Raw genomic sequence first — 24,330 nt, forward strand, 5'->3', positions numbered from 1 at the left:
TGGAATATCTACTACAGCACTTAATAAACCATCGATATATTGACATTTTCGAAAAGAAGTTCCACCGTTATATCGATATCGAATTGGCAACATAGTGCCTATAGTTTTATATTTTTTCGCAGTTTTCGAGAAATATTTGGAGTTGTTCAATTGAAACTGTAGTAAACATCATTCTACTTCCACTTTTTGGAGGAGCCTCTCTTGAAATTTCATCACGTCCAGTCTTCCTGGCTGCGTGAAACAAGTGTGACACAAGGTAGTAGTCCGACTGTACTGGGAAAGTGTGCTTCTTCACATCGCCATTCTTAAAAAAAACTCTGAAAATGAGCAAAAGCCAAGTAGTTTACCTTAATTCCATTTGTTTTCCTTCCCAGCGGTATTGATTCAGTTTTGTCATTTTTTAGCTCCCGGTTCCAGATCCTTACAATATTTTCTAGAACACAAACTATTATTATTCCTGAATTTTGGTTAATTTTTGTAATACAACCAAGGCTTTTTTCTTCGTCTCTGGTTTCATCACTTCCGTCACTAGGTCTAGCAAAGGCAATCTTAGTACTTCGTATGGAATGTTGAATTTTTTAGCAGCATACACTGACTTATCTTTCTCAAGATGACTTGTTATATTTAGATGTCTTTTTCTTAATACATACATGTGGCATGATCGGAAAACGAAAACGAAGTTCATTGTCCATCCTAGCGTGGAATCGTACCAAAATTACCCCGTATTTATAAACTCTAAATAAATAACAAACTATTAGTGATATCACTAAGTTTGCTAGAATTGAGTTTGGTTACTGTATCCCAGGTGGTTTCTCAACACTGCCTCTTCAACTAAAATTTTATGTCTTCATTCCATTTTTAAGAAAAATATTTCAAAATGGCACTATCATTGTGTCCAACTCAAGTTATTTACACCATATTACAGCCACATGTGAAACGTAGAATATGACTATATATTAATTTGGATTATAGGAAGATCAGATTACCTATTATGAAAAATGGTCATACTCAAATTACCCCACCCGACTTTGTGTATTACCGAATTATTAGTTTAATAAGCCACGGTTGGAAATAACGTGTATTTTCTGCAGCCTGCTGGAGCGATAGTTTGGGTTCCGGAGGATTGTACGATCGTGCAAGACCGACAATTAAGACGTTTTCTTATAGAATTGACCAAAAAAAAGGCAAATCTAAATTTACATAATTATTACATTTAGAGAGAGAGGTTTTGGTAAAGTGGAGTGCAATACAATCTTTCAAATTCTGGAGATAGAAGGGATAAACTGCAGGACACCGGATGGTTATCTACAACTTTTACAGAAACCAGACTACAGTTATAAGAATGGAAGGACATAAAATAGCAGTGGCCAGAAAGGAATGACAGTGTTGTAGTTTGCCTTCGGTGCATTGATAAGGTAGTAAAGGAGACAGAGGAGAACTTCGAAAAGGGAATTAAGAGTTCATAGAGAGAAAAAAATTTATTTACCGATGACATGAAACCATGTCAACTCTCATTTGACATGGATTATATTTATTGTGAAGATTATATATTGAAAAGATATTACAAAGGGAATATGGAAGAGTAACCAAAACTAGGCAACGCTGAGGTAGTGAGATTACAAAATGATACACTGAAGTAATGGAGTTCGCTGTTCGGGCAACAACATAATTGGCCATGGTCGAAGTACAGACGATATAAAATGCAGATCGGAAATAGTAACAAAAGCGCTTCCGAAAAACGTTTTCTTTCGCGTCCAATATGAAGACCACTTTCTGGAATGTTGCCTTACGTGAAAATCCAAGTTGGACAGTAAATCTATATTCAGACATAATTTTCGTAAGAAATGTGACTAAATATAAGTGAAATGTTTGACACTGTAAATTTCTCCCATATCCTATTCAATAACACCTCATTATGTGACCTGATCTTCAGTATTCTTCTGTAGTGCCATGTTTCAAAAGCTTGTATTCTCGTCTGAACTGTTTATCGTCTGTTTCACTTCCATAGACCGCTACTCTCCATACAGATACATTCAAAAAAGACTTCCTCACACTTAGGTCTATATTCGATTTCAACAAATCTCTCTCCTTTAGAAACTCTTCTTGGCAGTCTCAATTTTATAGCCCCTCTGCTTCGACTGTTATCAGGTATTTTGCTACCTAAATACCACAACTCATCTACCACTTTAAGTGTCTCGTTTCCTAATCTGATACCCTCAGCATCGCCTGATTTAATGAGACTGCGTTCATGCCCCTCTTAGTCTTGGACATTGTCGATTGCGTTCGACTGCTCATCAGAGCTCTTTGCTGTATCTGACAAAATTAAAATGCCATCAGTAAACCTCAGAGGTTTTTATTTCGTAGCCCTGTATCTTAATTCCTTCTCAAAGTTTTTCTTTGGTTTCTTTCACTACTTCCTCAATGTACGTTTTGGATAAAATCGGACAAAAGCTACAACGATGTCTCAGCCCCTTTTCAACCATTGCTTGTCTTTAGTGCCTCTCGACTCTTGTAAGTGCTGTCTGGTTTCTGTAAAATTGTAAATAGCCTTTCACTCATTGTATTTTACTCTTGCTGACTTAAGAATTTCTAAAAGTATTCCAATTAACTTTGTCTCGCGTGTTCCTGTATTTGTCTAGAATCCAAACTGATCTTCCCCGAAATCGGCTTCTTCCAGTTTCTCCGTTCTTCTGTAAAGTAGTAGTTAGTATTTTGTAACCAGGACTTAATAAACTTGTAGTTGGGTAATATGTACACCTATCATCAGTCTCTTTGGGATTGGAATCATTACATTCTTCTTAAAATCGGGGGGTGTGTCCGCCCCTGTAGCTGAGCGGTCAGCGTGACACTGTCAATACTAAGGGCCCGGGTTCGATTCCCGGCTGGTTCGGAGATTTTCTCCGCTCAGGGACTGGGTGTTGTGTTGTCCTAATCATAATCATTTCATCTCCATCGACGCGCAAGTCGCCAAAGTGGCGTCAAATCGAAAGACTTGCACCAGGCGGGCGGTCTACCCGATGGGAGGCCCTCGTCACACGACATTTCATTTCATCTGGGGGGTGTTTCGCCTCTCTCGTATATTTTGCACATCAGATGGAGAGTTCCACGGCTGGCTCTCCCGTGGCTGCCAGTAGGTCTGATTGAACGTCGGCTTGTCTAGGGGCCTTGTTTAGACTGATTGAAACAGTAGATAGATTAACACTATTGCAAGGAATAACCCATTCAGTAAGGGAAGTGTGGAGTGTAAAAATTGTAGAGGGAGGCAAAGGCTGTAGATTGCAATAGTTCAGCAGAAATGAGGGGTTTACACAGGATAGATTCGCGTGGAGAGCTGCATCAAACGCTTTTTAGGACCGATAACGGCAGCGAAATTGGTCCGTATCGAGGGTTCTGCGGTCGGCTGCATTGTCTGGGAGGGCTCCTCACCTGACAGTGGGAACTCTGTACTGAGGCGTATTCTACTTCACGTGTGTCGGTGCTGCCTTTCGGTAGAGTAGTAGCGTCTTTCCCGATTCATATCTGCCGTAACGTACGATACATAATGAACTGTGTGTCACGCGTTTTGACAAGGTGGCTGGCTGTATTGGCGACAACCCAGCAGCAACTTAACGTAGGACCGAGAGACAGCTGTAAACTGCTCCTTGTTTGTGGTTCTGGCACTTAATGCAGCTTCACGTGCATATGTTACCTGCCAAACCCGATTTTAGGATGAACTAGTTTCGCCTTGGTCAAACTCGTTCATCCTGTTACCGATAGTATAAAACAGTTTCGGCTAGCTCTAATCAGTTTATCCTAGTTAGAATTTACATGCTTTAAGATAAACTGGGACGCCCTAGTCTGAACTAATTTCACCTAGTTGGTATCTTTTATAAGCTTTCCAAAGCAAACTGATCAAACGAATAGAAATAAAATAGTCAACGATTCATTAAAGTTATTTATTAACTAATCAGTGATTTCACATCTATCACTAGATCAACTTGCATATATCCATCCACAGAAATCACCTTATCTGCAATTTGCTTATTTACTTATTTTCTTATTTTGCAAGGTTTACTGAGGAGGTATTGAATAGAACTGGGGAGAAGGAGCTTGTGGCACAACTTGACTAGAAGAAGGGATCGGTTGGTAGGACATGTTCTGAGACATCGAGCGATCACCAATTTAGTATTGGAGGGCAGCGTGGAGGGTAAAAATCGTAGAGGGAGACCAAGAGATGAATACACGAAGCAGATTCAGAAGGATGTAGGCTGCAGTAGGTACTGGGAGATGAAGCAGCTTGCACAGGATAGAGTAGCATTGAGAGCTGCATCAAACCAGTCTCTGGACTGAAGACCACAACTACTACTACTTTGCAATTCTAAGTGCCACCAGAGTACTTTGTTTTTCTTACAGTTTGTTTGTTGTACAGTTTTTCATGCAACTGCATTTCACAATGCCTTGCTCTGGTACAACGTTTCGTGGCTGCAGACCTTAGATATTTCAATATCCTGCTTAATATCTCCCACATCTAAAAACTTCTGACTGCAGACGTTGAAATCAGTTCTCAAAACAGTTAAAACAAATGTTTTAATATTACAAAAATCATGGAAAGTTTTAATTATATCTGCAATAATGTTTTTGAAGTACGCCATGTTTGGTGCCTTCTTCATAGAAGCTGCCATCAGTCTTTTGAAGTATTACGTCGATTCTGGTGGATGAGATTTGTCTGAAGCAGCTTTCATTCTTGTAGCTTGTTGTATTAAATTTTAACAACTTTATCACTGTCTTCGTACTGTTCAGTATTACTGTCATCTTAGATTGCCTTCTTCAGGTCATCTTCATCCTGAATATCATTTATGATTTCTGGAGGCAACGAGGAAGTGGAAAGTTCTATTCTAGGTTTGACTCCGAATAATGCTTTGTAAGGTGATTGTTTTACGCCAGAGTGGGCAGCTCGATTTTTCATGAATTAGACATCTTAATCCTTCCGATCACTTCGACGAATTGTTGTCCTTTACCCAAAAACTTGCATATTCCATGTCTTGGTTGGCACGTTGAACGGAACCCTGACTTTGGCTGTACCTTGGTTGTCCATGCACAATTTTTAGTTTTGAGAGTTCACTTATAACATTAGTGACAGATTTCCTGTCATTATCAGATTGTAGAGTGCACGGCGCCTTTACGGTTAGGAATATGTCATTCAAATGATAAGCTACTTCTTCAGCCCTCTTTGGTATTAACGCACCAAGGCGAACAAATTTTGTGAGATAGTCTTGGTAAACTAGAATAAATCTTAAATTCCCGTCTGGTTGGGTTTGGAAATCAATCAGATCGACTTGGCATCTGCTACTCATATCCGAATGGAGAGTAGGCTTTGAAAGTAGCCATTTTTTGTCTTTTGTTGACAAACATCACACATTGATAAACAGAGGCATATTATTTCCTTTTTGATATTGGTATATCTTTTTGTCTCTGCTAACATCCTATCGCCACCACCATGGCCCACAGCTACATGGGCTGCGTCAGTCACATCATAAAGTTCATCAGCTTGGAACAAAGTATTTTATATTCCATACACACCGTGCAATGAGTTTTTCACATCACCAATTTTCAAAACAGTAAATCGTTTCTTTTTCGTAATGATCTTTTTCAACTGTCTTGCGTCTTCTAATTGTTTAGCCAAATCCGCAATTCGTCTACTGATAACACAATATAATTGTTTTCACTCTCAAAACTTCCTCCAGAAACTTTTCTCTCCACAGCTTTTGATTGGCTTGTTTATTACACGAAGGTCCATTCATGAGGAAACGCCTCACAATTATAGTAAGATTATAATAAAATCTTTTAAACGCAACCAGCAACTTAACACGTGCACTCGTCGATGCAAAATACTGTTGAAAACAAAGAACAGTGCCAGCCAAGAGCTGTTGAGAAGCGCGAGGGGCGAGCCAGAGATGATTCTGGAGTTCCCCGATCGTACAGGCAGCGACATGAGTTCCGCTGACGTCAGACTAAGGAAAAATTACTGATAAAAATAAAAAAAAAATCCGATTTTATTTCTGTTCCTTTCCCACGTCATGTTAATGAGAGTATTAACTGTTCATTTCTTTTTCCTGTCACTCTTTCCCCACGTGGAATCTCTGTGCAAGTGAATTTCATTATTTTTGTCATGAGAGCCAAACATCGAAAAATGTCGATTTATCGCTTAGAACAAAAGACGAACTAATCTGTTTATTGACAGTCCAGTGGTGTCAGAAAAGTTATTTTCGTTATGTAGATTTTTGAGTGACAATCGCCATATAAACGTTTAAAACATAAATTGTTATTGCACTGTGCACTAAATAGCGCAGGTGAAGATGTGAGAAGGAATTACAAGTAAAACGAAATCCCAGCAAAATGAGGAATAAAAATACTAAACGAATGAATGCAATAACACGGGCAAGAATATAAAATCATAAAAGTGGACAAATTTGATATATCAAACATAACAATAGTCACATTCAAAAGATCCCAAGTGGAAAAACAATAATAGGAAAAAGAGCCATAGAAACAGTTCATACGCTGATTAAAATGACTTATCAAGGCAATAGAAATAAGTTATTTAAACAAGTTACTTGAATTAAAACATGAAAATTTTTGTTGATTAGTATTAGAGTAGTTTAGATGCACCTAAGTAGATTCGAATCAACAACCTTTAGTGTTAGGACTCCGCGATAATCGTTAAGCTACGGCAGTTGTCAGAATAACATTACTAATCCAAAGCTCTAGTGCATCACGCGAAATTCCAAAATACTTTTTCCTCGATTACTCGCAAACGAGGGCTCACAAGAGAGGAAGGGGCCGAGTGCATGGTATGATAACTGCGAGCTTAGCCTGCATCACCGTATGTATAAGTTGTTTCAAAATGTCAGTCCTGCCGCTGGGGACCTGTTAGTTGAAGGAGACTTGGAAGAACGACCAATGACACGCCCTCACTGATACCCTACCGCCGGTACCTTCTAAACTTAACGGTAGTTCTTCTGCATGTCTTGCAGGAAGGATATTTCGGAGGAGTGACGTAGCCAGAGCCTGACTGATTTTAGTTTGTCAGGCAATCTGATTGTTCGGAACCCGCACGGATAGTTAGTTTCCTCTCACCACACACAAAGAATAGGCCGGGAGTGACTAATATTTGCTCAAAGCACCCTCCGCCACACAATTAGTAGTAGACGGATTGTGTGCCTTTTGTGTTGGCGTAGCATTTCGGGAAACAGCGTTTAAGGCAATTGCGGAGCGTGGGCGTTAGCGACGTTTCCAGACCGTTGACCGTGCTGCCCCCTGGGCTGGCACCCCATTGGCCGGGCGGCGGTCGATGGATCGATAGCTCGCTCGCTCGGCAGGCCTCCCCGGGGGTTGCGGCCAGTGGCTCGGCGGAGGGCAGTGGCGGCAGGAGCGGAGCGGCGGCCTGCAGCGAGTCAGTCAGCAGTCAGCGGCACCACCACCACCGTCCGTCCGTCCGGCCGGCGTGGGAGCGAGGTTATGTGTGGCGACCAAGGCTGCGGCTTTGGATGTAGCAGGTTGGCTGGCGCCCCGTAGCCGTAGGCGCCGCCCCGGCTGCGCTCACTGCTGGCCCTTCCTCCGCTAGCACGGAGGCACTCGGATGTATTCGCCATGAAACGTGCCGGTTCTTGTGAAGGCGAAATTGTCCCTCGTCGTGACTCAGTGTGTCTAGAATAGCGCGCTCTCCGCGGCCGATCTGTCACGGAAGACAAGCTAGCGAGCGGCTCGTGAGTGCCAGCGGACCGTCAGTTTTTTACCTCCTTATATCTGGTTTACACTTTACCTAGTACATATGCACATACGGTTATCTTGATTACAGATAACGCAGTGGGGTAGTGCAGAATGATGGTCTGTAATAATGTTGCTAAGAAGTAAAGGTGCTAATCGAACTTAGCAACAAGTTGAAATATTCCAAGTGGTCTTACTTCACCAGAATATCAAATTGTGGAATACCAATTTCGCTACCACTGGTAATCATACCAGCTTGATTTCGCTGACAAAAGTTAAACTGGTAGCTCATGTGGATCCTGCAGTCTCGGCGGACAATGAAAAGTCTCCACTTACTGCCTGCGAATAAGTTCGTGTTCCTCAGTAGCTCGCTCTCAGCTTTTCATAAAAGCTTGACTTATCTCGCTAATTACGTAGCTTTCCTATTACCGCGTGTCTTCAACCCACTTCATTTGAAGGAAGTAAATACATGTCTGTATTGTATTTCATTCCATTTTAATTTAACCGTGCTTAAGCTGAATAAGCATTTTAGTATGTCGTTCTTACTTTTGCTCAGAGTAGGAGGGCATCGTTAGTGATGTCACCAGGAAATTTACGAAATTGAAGAATTTCGTTTAAGCCACTTCCATAGTAGTGCACACCGTGTCATTTAATTTTTGCTGCAGTTTTTGGATGTCATTGTTACTATATAAACCATTAGGTATTACAGTAAACTGTGAATCCATATCAGAAGTTGGTAGGAGCCTCGCTAAAAACGGTGGAAACGTAAGTAATTAGTACTAATGTGATACAGGCTTTTGCAATATCAGCTTACTTATTTCTCAGTGTTTCGGAGGAAATTCTCCACATCTGATGGTTTCTTTTCGTGGTGCACGATGGAATTGTACCGTTTACTTCGTGAGAGGTAAGTGCCAGTTTTCATGCACTGAGAGCCCCTGTACGAGGTTATCGTGGCGTCTGTGTGCTGGTAGGAAGCACTGCGATCTTTGAACTAGGCACACGAACGGTTTCTACAGTCTTCTCCAGCTGTTGCTAGAAGTCTACATCTCGGCGGTATCTCGATAACTTCCCGCAATCGCTGGACAATCCTGTTCGTGGAAGTCAGAACTGAGATGGCTTCGTTGGTCGTGCTGAGACTGCCATCTAGTCGCGGAGCTGCCCGGTGAGGCGCCGGTGTCCAGTGGCGGGCACGTCCCCATTGATCTACGCGCAGCAACTCCCTCCCACGCGCTGGCCGCGTGCAATCAATACTGGCACTGCCGCCGGCAGCGCCAGCATGTCTCCACTGGCGCCACAAGAGGCAGGTCTGTACAAACAGTTGTCTAACCTTGTGTAACGTTGCATTCGCGAGGTCCGGGAGTCATTTTGTTAAACTTCGAGCTGTATCTCTCTTCCTCCCTGGTTTCGTTTTGCTGCTCTTTCGACGCGTACACTGTCAATAGCTACGCGCCCGATTTTCTGCAAATCCTCAACGATTTTCCTTATTCCCGTCATGAGAGTTATGAATGGTATTGAACCATCAGTTTGTTACGGTTGCAGAATACAATTAGATTTTGCAAAAAAAAAAGACTTGTAGCAGATTGGGAGGATGCGTTTTTGGAGACATGTAGGAACTCGCGAGGCAGTAGACTACACTGGCAGCTCATGTCTTGAAATAGGCACGTAATATCGCGTGGGGCTGCCTCTGAACCTGCGGACTGCAGTGAGACGGCGTGTGTCTGAGTCTCTGGTACTTGTCTGGAAGCAGCTAACACCAAATAGTTCGCAGAGTGACAGCCAGTTCTGGTGTGTTCTTGGGTGCCGGATCTATGGTACGGGGCCTGTGTTCCAGATATGCTTGACAGGGTTAAAAATTGTGCTCTAGGGTGGCCATCTCTGTCTTTGGACCTCCACTGCATGTTGCTGGAACCATTCCCGGACGACGTTGAGCTATTTGGCGGCGCATTATCGTCTTCGAACTCTGCAGACCCGTCGGGGTGTTGGAAGGGCGATAATGGGTGGAGATGGTTCCCAAGCAGCTCAACATTCTATTCAGACTCCCTTTCAGAATTAGGGGACCCAATCTGTCCCAGGAAAATGTATCCCAGACATGACACCACAGCCTCAGGCCACACCCTCTTGACTCGGGATCCATAAATCCGTGTGGTCTACGCCTCCCATTGCCGTGGTGTAATTGAAATCGTGATTTGGTGCAACAGTATCACGTTACGTCATTTGTTCCAGTGTCCACCCATTGGTGATTTGCGAGAAAGGCAAGCCATTGTGCCCGATGACGTCGGGTTGACAGTGGCGCCCTTGTACGGCGTCGGCTCCCATACAGCGTTGAAAACATTTTTCTTCGGATTATCCACTGGGACACATGTCGCCGGTCACGGCTGGACGGCCCATAGTTAAACTGTTGTGGACTGTGACACCCTCATTCACCCATTCACTACTCCTCTGACAAGGTTGAACATGTGAAGCCGAATTTCTGCATCACTGCCGAAATCGAAATTCCTATCTGTCTGGCACCATCCACCGTACCCCGTTCGAAGGGCGTCAGCACACGACGACGTTGCGCGTTGGACAAATCATTTGCACAATCACTTCTCAGAAGGTCTTCTATATAGCCTTGGCTGGTAAAGTAGTAGTGTGGTGCACATACAACTCACGTGTGCCGTGTGTGCCCCACTACTCCGAGACATTTGCTAAGTCACAGCACGCCGAATTTTAGACGTGAAAACGCAAGCTCTATATTTTTAGCATTGTAGAGTTAGATAACGCTCCGGAGACGTCCAAATTGTGCAGTTTTCGAGGATAAAATACAAGAAACAAAACACTTGCAACTTGTCCAGAAATCAGGATTACGACATGTCTAAAGATGTCAAACACGGAGTGAGATGTCATTCGATCTGAACGTTGAGCATTTTAGCGTAATGGACAGTCTTGAAAATTGTTAAGATTAAATCAATAATAAAATGCAATCTGACAGTAACAACATTTATAAAAAGGAATTTTTAAGATTTAAATTTACGTGCTAGGAAGTCTTTGCCGAAGGTGTTAGCAATGTAGCTTTCTACGGAAGTGAAATGCGTTCCAGGAAAGTTGAAACAAAAAGAGAATACATATAAAATGTGGAGCAACAGGAGAATGCGGAGTAGGTTGATAGATTGTATAATTCTTGGAGATACTCAGTGGGTTGGGGAGAAATGATAAAGCTCAACTCCAGTAAAACAGGGATTGAGTTACAGGACACATCCCGGGTCATAAAGCAATCAGTTTTTCTAATGAAAGGAGAGGGGAGGATAAATTTTAGAGGGAGACAAAGGCTTCAATACAGTAATTAGGATCAAGTATATGTAGTACTTTGCACCACTCTAAGCGTTAAGAGTGCAGTACTTAATGACCACGAAAGCGTTCTAACTTCTCAACCAGTGAAAAACTTCACGCAGAGCTTGTGTCCTGACAGCGATTTTAAACACTCTCTAACTCTAAAAAAAAGTACCCGGCCAGTTCATGAGTCGCCTTTTCTAAAACAATAGCAATGCAACACCTCATTAGCGCCGTGTGCCTGTCATTTGTCAAAACGTAAAACGCGACCGCCGTAGCAGCTGCTGTAGGAAGTATCATCACTGCTGGGGGAGGGAAGGGGAACGACGGTTGGTGGAGAGAAGGCACTCTGAACTCAGGTCGCGGGACGCACTGCATAGCGTGGTGTTTATACCCAAACAGTTGCAGTCTCCCATGGGAAACCACATACACCAAATCCAAGCCTCTCCAAATTACACTTAGCGCTGGAAACGTCTCCATTATCCAGATTTTGTTATGGTGTTCTCAATTCCATTCCTCCCGATCAACCGCTCAATTAATAAAAAAAATTATCCATCCATGGAGCTGTGAATTAGTTGGATATTTTTAAACCCTTTTCTATAATACAGTACCGAAATAAGTCTAATTTAAATGTGTAGTCCACACCAGAATTAATGCTTCTCATTCACCATTTTTCTTAGAGACAATGTTTTCAAAATGGCATGCTGGTATAGCATTCATCTCGACAATGATGGCGTTCATAATTTACAAGTAGCATGCCTGTACTCATTCCCATTCGAAAGAAAGTGTCATTACGGTTCTCTTCCTCTGAGTGAAGGACGTGAAAGTCAGTTTGACGGAAAACATTGCAGCTCAGATTTTATGAACAGATTGGATAGCAGAGAACCTATCCACTGACTGTTGGCACTTGCTGTTGTAAACACAAATGTTGAGTCTGTTTCATCATTATGGAATTAACGGTGATAAAAGGTGGTTTCATTAAAGACGGAAGTAAAATTCGTAATCGGGTTCGTATAAAATTTGACCATTCTACACACTGCAGGGAAGTGAAGGAACAGAAAAACTGTTTTTTGCGACTTAGGTGTCAGTTGATTTGCGCATAGAGGGGATAGTTGAGTACTAGGAATTTAAATAAAAAGAGGGGGGGGGGGGGAGAGAGACTGTGTGAAATGGCAAGGGAATAACGTATAGAATGCCTGGCTAAATGTTCCATGGCAATGGCCGCAGTTGTTAGGCTTGTGGGAACAGACATCGTTCCAACCACGGGATGTCTGTGTTGTCCATTGAGGTCGCTGATGCCGAGGCTGTTGAACGACTTAAGTCCATCATAATCATCGCCTTATAGCTCTACAGTAGCCGTCGTACGCCCAAAAATGTTCCAATTAAAATCTCCACTTAGTCACTTTATTGTAATTCGAAGTTAAAAAGTTTAATAGTGCAATTGTTTCATGAATACCTAAAAATCGCCCAGTATCTTGTAACCTTTACCATCAACTTTCCATTAATTTCTGCTTCTACAGCGCAGGCTCTGGCGACGGACTGCTCCGATCCCCCTATCGGGTGAAACCATTGTAGTGGGTAGGTGGCGCACGCCCATAAACACTTTTGCGAGCGACAACTGTTCGCTGGAGGCCGGGAGTGCACACAAACCAGCCAGTACGAGACCTCTGATACGATAAGCCTGTGCTAAGCAAGTGCGAACTGTCTGAATGATTGACAGACGCAGACAAATGACATAGAAAGACTAAAAAAAAAGAAATAACAGACCAGAAAATACTTCTAAAAAGGCTGTTACGAAAATTTAGTTAACAGCTGACCTGGATGTCTGAAATTGGTAAAACATTAACTCTCAAAACGGTATCCAGATAATAGTTTTGGAAAATGACAAATAGCAAGATGCTCTGTTTGAGGTTTTCCTCCTGACATTGATTTGCAAACTTTTCGGACTGCAGAAGATTTGCCATTTTTTTATTTACACGGTTTCGACAGCTTCCCTACTTTTGTATTTTGCTAATAACTAAAGTCCAAAGAAAAAACTGGTCCGATAGTCCAGAAGCCCGTATTTCTTTAGCGGACACGGCGGAACTGTGTCGAACATCAAACTGGGCGTCTGTTTCAGTTGCCTTGTGGATCTCGTGGACGAACAAAGCGAGAAGAGTTTCACAGGATCCTTTGTTGCGGAATCACTGATTACTTCAGAGATTTTCCGTCGAAAATACGTCGTGATGGCGAGCATAAAAATCTCGAAATTCTACAACTGGTTATCAACGGTATAGCCCTGTAGGTGTGTGTCAGATGACTAATCCATAGGAACAAGCTCGTAGTAGTGCATTACGCAAACTGAAGAGGGGTGAATACCCGAAACGTGACTTGGTGTGAATGCAGCTACAGTGTACAAAAAGGTTGCTGCTCCTGGTTTCCCTCCTGCAGCGTTCCACTCAGAACACTTGACTCGCAACCCCTTCATTCTGCAGCGGCTTCTTTCGAAACGCCTATGTTGACCCTGGTGCCTGGACCGTAGAGCACGCGCGACTGGGAGACCTGCTCGCCACTTCTGATGCTGACATTTAACTTCTGCAGATCGCTGGTAACAGGTGTTTGTTCTTTAGCATACTTCACACACCTGTCTAGATATTCGCATTGTGCGATTTTAGTTGGTTATCCTCCAGTCACTTACCTGTCTCGATATTTCATTTTGATTGTCAAAATACCAAGTGAAAATAGAACTCGGGTGTGAACGAAAACACTTAGGTTAACTAGGCGTTACTTCGTTCACGTTGCTGGATTTTTGAAAAACTGGAAGCTGTTTTATTATTACCTACGCTAAAAGTTCTCTAAAGGAGCAACGAAAGATGTCAGGCTAGTGAATTCAAAATTTGGCACAGGCACCACACTGTCCCATTCTCGCAACGTGTTGCGCAGTGTATGGTCAGTGGAAGTGTTGAATGCCACGGTGCATAAAGGCAAGTGTGAAGCGACTTTGAAGCAGTTCGTGGGCGGTCGGGCGCAATCGATATACGGCCGTGACGTATACCGTGACAGTAGCTCATTTGCTGTCCAGGCCGAAGCTTCAGCTTCCCTCATCTGTGTGCAGACCTTTCGTATAATGTACTGAATTGCCTTGTTTTGCAAATAGATTTTTCAGACTTCCTCGTCGATATTAGCGGTCTGGAGTTCGGAGCAGAGTTGCTGTCATATTTTTCGCGATATTTCGACAGCTTCGCTAGCTTCAGGTCCGTTGAGCTCAATTTCGAATGCCTGTTTTCTGGGTTCTAAGACCACACAATTTTTTTCGAAATCTGAGGAGTCTTCATTGTCACCTGTCGTGCCTGAGCCGGCGTGGGATTGGAGGGTTGCGGTTCGAAAAATTGATGTTGGTATTGGTTATTGCCGGAAGTTATTTACCTCTATTAAATGGGCGGTGTAGGACCATACACTGGATATTGCAGCGGTTGTTACAGCATCGTTCGCCGTCTACCGCCACTCAATCTCAATGCTTCTCTACTCGTCCTCCAGTTGTCTTTTGATTATGCACGGTCTCTGTGGGTGAGGAGAATTCTAGGAAGGACTGAAATGCGGAACTGGACTTTGAAGTTTTGTTACCATCGATAGTCTCACATGGTCATACCATTCTAGTTTTCTCTTATCTATCCTCTAGATCAGTGTTGTATCTTTTTCCATCGTTAGCTTGATTTCTTGGTTTGACCCTCCGTGAACAGTAAACTATGTATACCTTCACGTCATTGTCCAGTTTAGAACACTATCAAAGCTCGTTTTGAAGAAGTCGGAGGATAATAACCATCTTGTCACAACTGAATAATTTGAACCTAGGATTGGAGAGGAATGTTGCCTGTGACACTGTTTCGTTAAGAGCGAGATTCTGGTAGGTGGTTTCCTTTTTTGTGTTGGTAGGAATTTTTCCGAGCTGTTAAGTGTTAATAAATTGGTATTTTACGGTGATAATGGGTAGGCATACTCAGTTTTGTACACTTGGTTTTAAGCTGCAAGCACCCAAATTTGGGCCATACTTGATTGAGAGAACGAATACATTGAAAATGTTTGTCTTGATTTTGACGCTGTTATTATTGGACACAATAAATTTCCTGTTGGCCAAATGTATACCGATATGCTTATTTGGGGTATATTTTGTATCTCACCCCCCAACGTATTTTAGATTGGCTTTCCAGGGTATGCTATTCCATTTGTAATTTGGAGTCTCATCAAGACCATACTGGCTCCAAAGCGGAGGATGACAGAAGGCGGAAATAGTGTATTAATCGAGCAAACAAAGCTGACACTCGGCGCGCTGGCTGATGGGAGCGGCTGTAAATGAGAAATGCCTTTGCAGTCGTTCCTATCCGCCACCGCGCCGAGTGTCAACTTTGTTTACGAAAACAAAAGTATTGTACGCGCAAATTGCATTTGTGGGAATGACTGAAAGTTGGAACCTCCATGCGAACACCAAAATATGTGACTGCCGGATGGAAAAATCATCAGAAACCCTGAAGATCAATGGGAAGTGGAGCTGAAGGGATACCCTTTTTCGATTTACATGTAGTATACAAAATAACTGTGGTGTCTAGGAATCCTGCGTACTCGGTTCGCTGTCAATCAAATAGCCTAGTGATGAGTTATTACAGTACTTAACTTTTGCAATTTCAAAGATGTGCCGCAAGCAAAGGGCGACATACAAAATAATAAATCTTCAGTACAATCAATTCCAAGTCTGTGCTAAATAGAGAAAATGAGCGAAGTGACTCGCCGCGCAGTCTAGAGCGCCTTGTCCGTGCGTCCCCCCCCCCCCCCCCCCCCCCCTCCCCCGCCACTCCTGTCGGAGGTTCGAGCCCTCCCTTAGGCATCGGGCATGGGTGTTCGTGTGTTGTCCATAGCGTAAATTAAAGTTAGATTAAGTACCGTGTAGGCTTAGGAACCGATGACCTCAGCAGTTTGGTCTCATAAGACGTCACCACAAATTTCCGAAGTAAGAAAGAATTGAGGCTGCTGTAGAACAGGGCCGTCACTAGTCGGTCGCGGCTCGTACGTCCCCTTCACATAGGGGCCGGTGCTGTAGAGTTTGTCGTCCTGCACAGAGGTCCGGTCAGAGTGTGGTTGGCTGACTTCTTCTCACAGCCATCTCTTATCGTTCCCGACTGGCGTGCCGGTGCTTGACTTCACGCCATAACAAGAACGTAGCTCCCTTTATATCAGCAATCTTGGCACTCGCTCTTGGAACGAAGTATACCAAGAGATACAAAAATTCTCAGAATTCCCGTTTTGAAAGAGGACCGTCGGACTTACCCTTACTACTATGAACCTGTGTACATCATTGACGTTGCCTACTTTTCAACGCGTGTTATGTTTGCATGTTAAGAGACCCTGCAACAAAATTGTCCCCTGTAAGAATCCTTACGTATTTCGTAAACGACGATCGTGTAAAGACCGAGGTCGTTCCCTTTTGTCAGACCCCCACAAAGGTAGATTCTGGTGATTAAAGCTGATGTTCGTCGATTTCCAAAAGGCGTTAGAGACAGACCGCGATGCCGCCTAATATCCGACCAGCTTTTTTGTGATGAGTGTGCATAGCAAATACAACGCACCTCTCTCTCTCTCTCTCTCTCTCTCTCTCTCTCTCTCTCTCTCTCTCTCTCGTATCATCATGGATGTACTGTTATGTATGGATTAGTAGCAACGCTGGAAAACTTAAGTAAATAGTAGGAAGACTTGGAAGAATAAACACTTGTTGGGCTTTCCAGTTGACCCACACCATGAGCAAATGTATTGTATTGCAGATTAATCGGGGATTTTGCAATAAATCGCTTTCCTGTGCAGTTATTCAGTAGCTCATACTTTACTATGGTGCAATGTACGAAACTCCATGTGTATATACCGCTGTCGTGATCTTCTGAACGGAGCTAGTACAGTTTCATGCTATTACTGAGTTTCATGATACAAAGCAATCATGTTCCGCCGTCACATATCGGGGAGAGACCTTTAATAACGAGCCGTCGCCCCTGTTCGGTATTATGTACTTCCCGCTGTGGCCGGCAGCAGAGCAGTGAGCGCAGAGCAGCATTAGCCTAGCCGGGGCGGCCGATGTGTTGTTGGTAGTGAGTGGGCGCTCGGTTTTTTACTGGGTGTGTTGGGCAGGCATCACGGACGAGACGAGGCTCCAGGCAGCGTCACCGGCGAGGCGCGGCTGCGCAAGCGGCGCCGCGGGCCCCAGCGCGCCGTCCTATGCGGACACCAGGTGAGCGGGACAGGGGTCTGGGTCCGTAGTCTGGTCAAATGGGGCACCAGCGCTCGCGCTTGTTCCGCCTGCTGCCGCCTGGCCGCGCTGCTGCCGCCTGGCCGCGCCAGCGATCTCATTCGCGTCGTCAGACACCCAAAATCCTTCATTCTATAGTGACTTCGTAAATTCCGTTTGTCGTGGAGAAAGTGGAGAACCCTCTTCGAAATTCGGGCGCTATCAGGCATATAATAAGACTAAAACGTCAGTTAACACAGTAATCTGACTCCTATTACATATAATTCCATGATTGACAAAGTAGTGGCAGAGTGCAGTGTTGCCAGCGCGTAGCCAGCTACGCATGACAGGATTGTGCATGTGGTTTGAAAATAACAAAATGAGATAATGGAGTGTAAGCGCAGGCATGCGACGCTGAGGAAATTGGATGAGGAAGTGAGACGTTGAAAGCAGCAAAGAAGTATCGCTGTAGCAAAATGAGGCTGTAGAAGTGAAGAGGATGTAAAACTTTGACCAACTGTAGCAAGAATAGCTTTCTGAAACAGGGAAGAGATAAGTAGACGATAAATAGAGAACACACGCCTTTGAGATGTGATACCATTTGAAAATTGTAAAAATTAATGGCCAGATAACCAGTCACGTAGCACTGAATATTCCGTTCTTCGGTGGATATGAGCGGATGTGAGCACTCACTGTGTAGACTAGCCTGATTGCCTTCAAACCAATCAAAGGACTGAAAACCACTGAATCGGCGGAGAAAAACAAATGCTAATCCTCCATTACTTTTTAACATAATAAATGATAAAAATAGCACTTAAGGTGAGCGAACTTGAGCGCGTTACAGTAGATTACTTTAAAATAAAAGCATACGGTAGAGTAATAGTTCTCAAGGTGCCACGTGGTACCTAGAGAGACAGGGAAAAGCGAAAGATGCTACTTCACAAAGTTACGGCTACAAAACCTGAGGGATCGGAGTACCCTGCAGAGTAAACAGAAATGAGTATTGAGGGAACACGGCCATTTCGACAGATCCCAGAACTGATACTTAGAATAATACGTGAAACACCAGACAGCTTGAGGCTAAAAATAGAGAATGTAGTTGTTGGAGACTCGGAGGTTAGCAAAGATTTATTGGCAATATTTCGCAGGGGTGGGAGATGGTTGGAATACTGACTCCACGACGCTCCTAAATGTTGCAGATACCCAACGGACATGATTCGCTACGTCAAATTATGCCATGTATACTTTCCTTTAGCGGTGTGAATGAGACATCATCCACGCATGTATTTTTATCCTTCAAAAAATTTTCTCGAAATGAACCGTCTGCAAAAAACTTGATGTTGCAGTAGTGTCGATGGTCATGTTGTACCCAGCATTCTAAAATGAAAAAGCTGCAATGGCAAACGGTTCGGTACACACTAACATTTCTCACGAGTTGCACATTTTCGACACTTGTCACGAGAGCAAAGTTTATAGAAGATATCCAACTTACGGCCTCCCAGAGAACTTATTTCTAGACTCCTTTAAATGAATAAAAACTCTACTCCAGTAGGCGGGGTGGTGCCCAAACACCTCCAACCCAGTCTGCCCCCGTCAATGCTCGTGTGGGTATAACCAAGGCACTTAGTGTTAGTCACTCATAAAATTCTGCGTGTAAGGAAAATTCAAAACTACGAAATGTCGTCAGAGTTAAGTGTGTATTGTCACTGTAAGCGCAAGATGGAATTTCTGTATTTAAAACTGTTTATAGAGCTGCAGTTCACCTCCAATGCGGTAACAATACTGTAATATTTTGGCAATAAATATACGTATTGAGAAGAAATAAGTTTGCCATGATCTAAAGCATGGGTTTGGTCTCGTATACAGCATGTAGACTACGAGCACTCTTCCATAATGTGAAGTTTCTGTAGCTTCTGCATGATGTAGACAGGGTAAAGGAGAACTCGTGTTTAATAAATTCGCTACCGTCAATGGCTGGACGCAGCCAAGTAATTGAAGTCCCGCCCAAATGTTATGAACATACATTTGTTCACATTTTGCAACTTAGTAAGAGGAACGAAACATTTTGCTTATCCATTAATTCGATACCAGTTCTTTCTACGAAGTAAACTAATCATATGTTGGCATTATATAGTTGTGCATTTGAATGAATACCATTCAGAAGGCAAACAGGTCAACCACATAAAAGAATGGAAGCGGTCTAACAGTTGTCGGGTAAAAAGTGAAGTATTTACTGCAGATTTAGTCACTGTTAAAACGTTCGTGCAGCAATCCACCTGAGCAAGTATCGATGCAGTATTTATCGTGAAGTCAGGGAATCTCTCCATATTTCAAAAAATTAACGTGTTGGGTTTGTATGTGGCTTCAGCGAGTGAAGAGCGTGTAGAATGAAAACATGCCTGAGGTTACACTATATGAAGCATTAAGTTGTTATACGTAACTTACGTAAATGAAAAGTAGATGCACAATTCCATAACTAACATTCGACGTGAAAGTCGTCGTACAGAATCGTAAGGTATATAACATTAACGCAGGATATTTAAAACAATTGCCATTTGCTTGTCAAATGCTATTTCCGTTATAACAGTTCTCTTAGTCCATGGATGAGATTTTTAATCTCAGTGTCAGGCTGAGGACTAAAAAATTAAATATGAAGAGGAGACGGGACTAGTGTAGCAGGGGATACAACCCGTCGGCTTTGGACAATGTCACAAGTCGCCAAACGAGAAGCGATTCTTCTTAGTGTTGTAGCTCCCTTCAGTAGCTGAAAAGTGTTTTCTGGCATTATAAAAAAAATCTCACGAGATAGAATAAACAGATCCACTTTATTAAGCAATCAGTAAAAAAACGAAACTGAAACAACAGCAAAAGCGAAAATGGTAAACTGCTCACTGGCGACTTGTGACGTCATTGTCCAAAACCGACGGGTTGTATCCCCTGCTACACTAGACAAAATACAAGTATTTTGTTTGAAACCGTGAAATTAATTTCGAAAGCTTCATTAATGCTCTCTCTTACTACCTATCTCCTGTTGTATTCACCTTTGAAAACATGTTTTCCCAACATTAAATAAGATTCTGGTGGCTGTAAAAATGTTGTATACTTACAACTGTCGTGGCCGGCTTTTCCGCTGTTTAAAGTACGCAGTGCTCGTAGTCCACAGGGGCAGACCGCTTGCCGAGCCAGTTTGTTCAGCCCTGATCTCACATTCCAGCTGGTTTGCCCAAGGCCGTTGCAACGTGGGTCGCCGCCATTAAGTAACACTGCGAATTGCGTGGCAGTAATTTGGCTAAATTAGGAGGCAGTTTACACCTTTCTCTGTACCCTAATGACGTCATGCATTGTCGGCGAGTACAGACGGTGGACAATGCTTGTAACATATTGTAAATAGGAAATACATTGAAAATACTACACAGATCCTGCGACGTTGAAAATTATTAAAATAGGTTATGAAATTTAAATCGCACACGCAATTGCATTCCTCAGCGAATGTCGTGGGCATTGTGAAATTTTTTTCCATTCTTGCGTAATGTTGTCTGAATAAACTGATAAAAACTTACGTGAGCAAGCGCCACAGCAAATTTTATTTATGGGTTTGCGTGGCAAACAAGATAATTACTGCTCACTGACATATGACTGCTGCAAACACGCGGTTGAGGTCGATTAATCTCAGTATTTCTAACTCTACTCTTAGCTCTTTAACAGAAAAAGTCCAGAACTCGATTGCAAACGAAAACAAATTCCGCCTTGCGACGTATGCATTACTTTCATGTAAAATTGTGCTCAGCATGGAAGTTATAGGTCGTTGCTAGTAGTTAATCCGTACATCTCTGATTTCATGTGTTAAAGATTCAAATGTTCGCTAGGACGCAAGAATAATCTTTGACAACAATCTCATTTAGATATTCATTTTTCACCGTAAAATATTCTTGTCGACTTATTACGATAAATGTTGATGCGTATGAATGAGAGTGACCACGAAAAGCAGTTGTATGCCTGTGACAGAGCGCGTATATTCGAAATCTCGATGGAAAAACATCGATTGGAGATTTTCCTAATTGCAATTGGGGGAGACTAAGACTCAAAGACTGAAGTGAACGGCTACACGTATGAAAGAAAGATACACAAGTTACAAAATTCCATGGCGTTTTATCAGTTAGGATATAGACTGAGAGGACACAGCGATGTTCAGCTTAGACAAAAGAATGCGCTTGATTTTAATATTTTAAACCAAATGTAAAAATATCAAGTTTATCAATGTCTGAAATAATTCTATTTGCACTTCCTGCATAATCACTTTCTTGAAACACCACAGCCTAGATTTCTGTACAGAGACCAGAAGAATAAAGTTCAGGTCAGTGTATATGACAATCAGTGACCACCTTATTTAAATTTGAAATGTTAACTGCTTCATTTTTGTTACAGAGACATTATCCAGAAGAAAATCTGGGAGTTTCCACATAGCCCTAGAGCCAGTTCGTGGCCTAGACTCAAGGTGTATGATTTCATCTAAGCGGCAGGAACCTATAAGTTACAGGTAAGAAAAATGGATGTTGGCTTCTGTCCTGTGTAGTCTCACTGATGATACTGGCAGGCCGATATACTATGAAGATTTATGTACTTGATAAGGCAGCCTGAGAGACTTATAAGTAATTAAAGCATGGTAACACTGATTTGTATGTATTTTATTAATGTGAGATTGCTGCTGTGCTATTCTCAGTGTTACAATTAGTAATTTTTTCATTTAAATTGCAGGACATCAAAATTTTCCAGTAATCGGCACAGGAAGCTGCAGCCATTCAGAGAAACGTGACTGCCCCTCTCTCTCGCTCTCTCCCTCCTTTCGTGCCGACGCGCTAGAACACGCCTTGAGGCGGTAACCCCACCCTGCACTATCCCCAACACCTAAAACTGCCAGCATTTTGTCCCATCTGACCCCCTGCTCGCGACTGTGTACCCAGCAAGATGGGAAGTGTCAACGTAAACAGGAACGTGAGCGATGCGTTCTATCGCTACAAGATGCCCCGGATTATGGCAAAAGTCGAAGGCAAGGGCAACGGCATCAAGACAGTCATAGTAAATATGGCAGAAGTTGCAAAAGCCATTGGACGTCCTGCAACATGTGAGTTCTTTGATATATGTTAAATAACTGTTTGCTGTAAGAATATGAATTGTAAATTACTGGCCTTATTAGCTTGTCTCAGCTTAGTATATATGTGAATATTTATTAGTTAAGAATTATAGATGAAAACAATTTTGACTTAAAAAGTGCTGTGGAAATTTGCCTCTGAATTATTACTGGCCATTACACTTGTAGTAAGTTCATTCTTCTTAACATAGATACTGTTCAGAGCTTTGAAGAAATAACACAAAAATAATTCTTGTAACTGGTAACCTCCAGAAACATCAATGTGAAATTTTAAGGATTGAGATTCAGAGCTCAACAAAAAAAAGTTACCGTTGTCATGACTCCACAAGCCACCTGACATTATGTGATGGAAGGTACTTCTGCCACCACTAACTGAACTCCCCCCCCTCTACCCCCCCCCCTTCCGCACACACCCCCTCCCATTCTCCCCTGTTCCATTGGTATGTGGGAAGAATGATCATTGGTTAACCTCAGCATTAGCTCTGATTTTTTCGAGCTTCCCTGTTGTCATTTCATGAGATGTATGTGGGACGAAGTAATGTTGTCAGACTCCTTCCAGGAAGTACTCACTTGAAATTTCAGTATAAACCTCTCCGCAATGCACAAAGCCTCTCGCAAGAGGGGCAGTTCCGTTAGTGGTACCAGACGTATCCTCTGCCACACAGTGTCAGGTGGTTTGTGGAGTTTGTTGAGCATTTCTGTAACGCTCTCACGTCAAATAATACATCAGTCCTTCCTGCCAAAGATCCCACAATGATGAAAAGTACTCACCAACTGGTGGAATGAGAGCCTTGGAAGCCATTTCCTTCATGGATGATTCACATTTCTATGAATCCGCCTGTTACTCTAATATTTTACTGTAGTTTCCAGCAACTTGTCATCAATCTTTTTTTCTGTGTATGTCCAGTATCTTACTTCAATTTAGGTAATTTCCAAGAATGTTTGCCTATCGAAGCCATGGGCTCCAAACAATAGATATCGAATGTGCAATTCAAAATTGATCACGACACTGTGGTGGTGCGCATTATGAGCTTGTTTATAGTGGTCACTGCAGCAACGGCAAAAGAAGAGTGTTCCTATAATAGTTGTAATTACAAAGGAAACAACTTACCTCAGTCGTCGTCGTCGTCATGAGGAAATCCATTTGATGTGTATGCTATGGGAAGAATTCCCTTCCTGCTGTAACCTGGATAAACTCTGCAAGTGTCAAGCAAAAATACGGGTAAAGTGAGACATTTCCAACAAAAATTCAAACCATTTTCTACATTGCATAAGCATGGAATTAGATTCTTCTTTTTGTGTTATTTCTTCAAAGCTTTGGTGTTCATATGATGACTGAAAGGAGGGACAGTAACACTGTTCTATGGAAGAACAATTTTGAATACCGAACTCAGTGTTTTGGACTTATGTTTCAGTGCCTTCGTGGTCACTGTGTGACTGAATGCATAACTTTGAAGTGCTTGGGGTTTTTTCTGTAGGCTAAACCCTCGTAGGGTTCTTAATCAGATGGGTTGAAACGATTAGGCCTAAACTTTCAAAGTTGTGGAACAGTTGTCTCATTACTGTCTTTATGCTCATTTTGTTTTAAACTTAAGTCATCTGTGTGTTAACTTACCTTAAACCTGGTGTTATTTGTTAACACAGCAGTTTCCTAACACTGCTGATAAGAGATTGGAAAGACACTGTGGTTTAAGACCTTGCTCCGAACATACTTGTGAGTGATGCTTTTGAATTTTTCCATCTTTGTCCTCAGTGCTTAACATTTTATATTGACTATTCAGGTACTCTGCAATTCATATTGTCATCTTGCTAAGCAAAAATATTCACCATTTAACATTGTTTGTAATACCTGTAGTTATAGTTGCTCTCACAGCCGTAGGAT

At 42.5% G+C, this 24,330-nt stretch overlaps 1 protein-coding gene across 3 annotated transcripts in view; it reads left to right on the forward strand.

The window, feature by feature from the left end:
- The window catches only part of LOC124550945 (eukaryotic translation initiation factor 5), a 115,785-nt gene that overhangs the window by 47,726 nt on the left and 43,729 nt on the right, over positions 1 to 24,330 (forward strand). For 2 of the 3 annotated variants that reach the window (XM_047125754.1, XM_047125755.1), the window contains exons 3-4: positions 21,725 to 21,836; positions 22,055 to 22,421. In XM_047125754.1, the coding sequence (XP_046981710.1) occupies positions 22,265 to 22,421 (157 nt within the window). In that variant the 5' untranslated portion in view covers positions 21,725 to 21,836; positions 22,055 to 22,264. Of the gene's footprint in view, positions 1 to 7,398; positions 7,536 to 17,202; positions 17,303 to 21,724; positions 21,837 to 22,054; positions 22,422 to 24,330 lie in introns of those variants that run through there. The other variant, XM_047125756.1, reaches the window with a different exon arrangement.

This window comes from Schistocerca americana, chromosome 9, assembly GCF_021461395.2.
Source record: "Schistocerca americana isolate TAMUIC-IGC-003095 chromosome 9, iqSchAmer2.1, whole genome shotgun sequence".
Taxonomy (NCBI): Eukaryota; Metazoa; Arthropoda; class Insecta; order Orthoptera; family Acrididae; genus Schistocerca; species Schistocerca americana.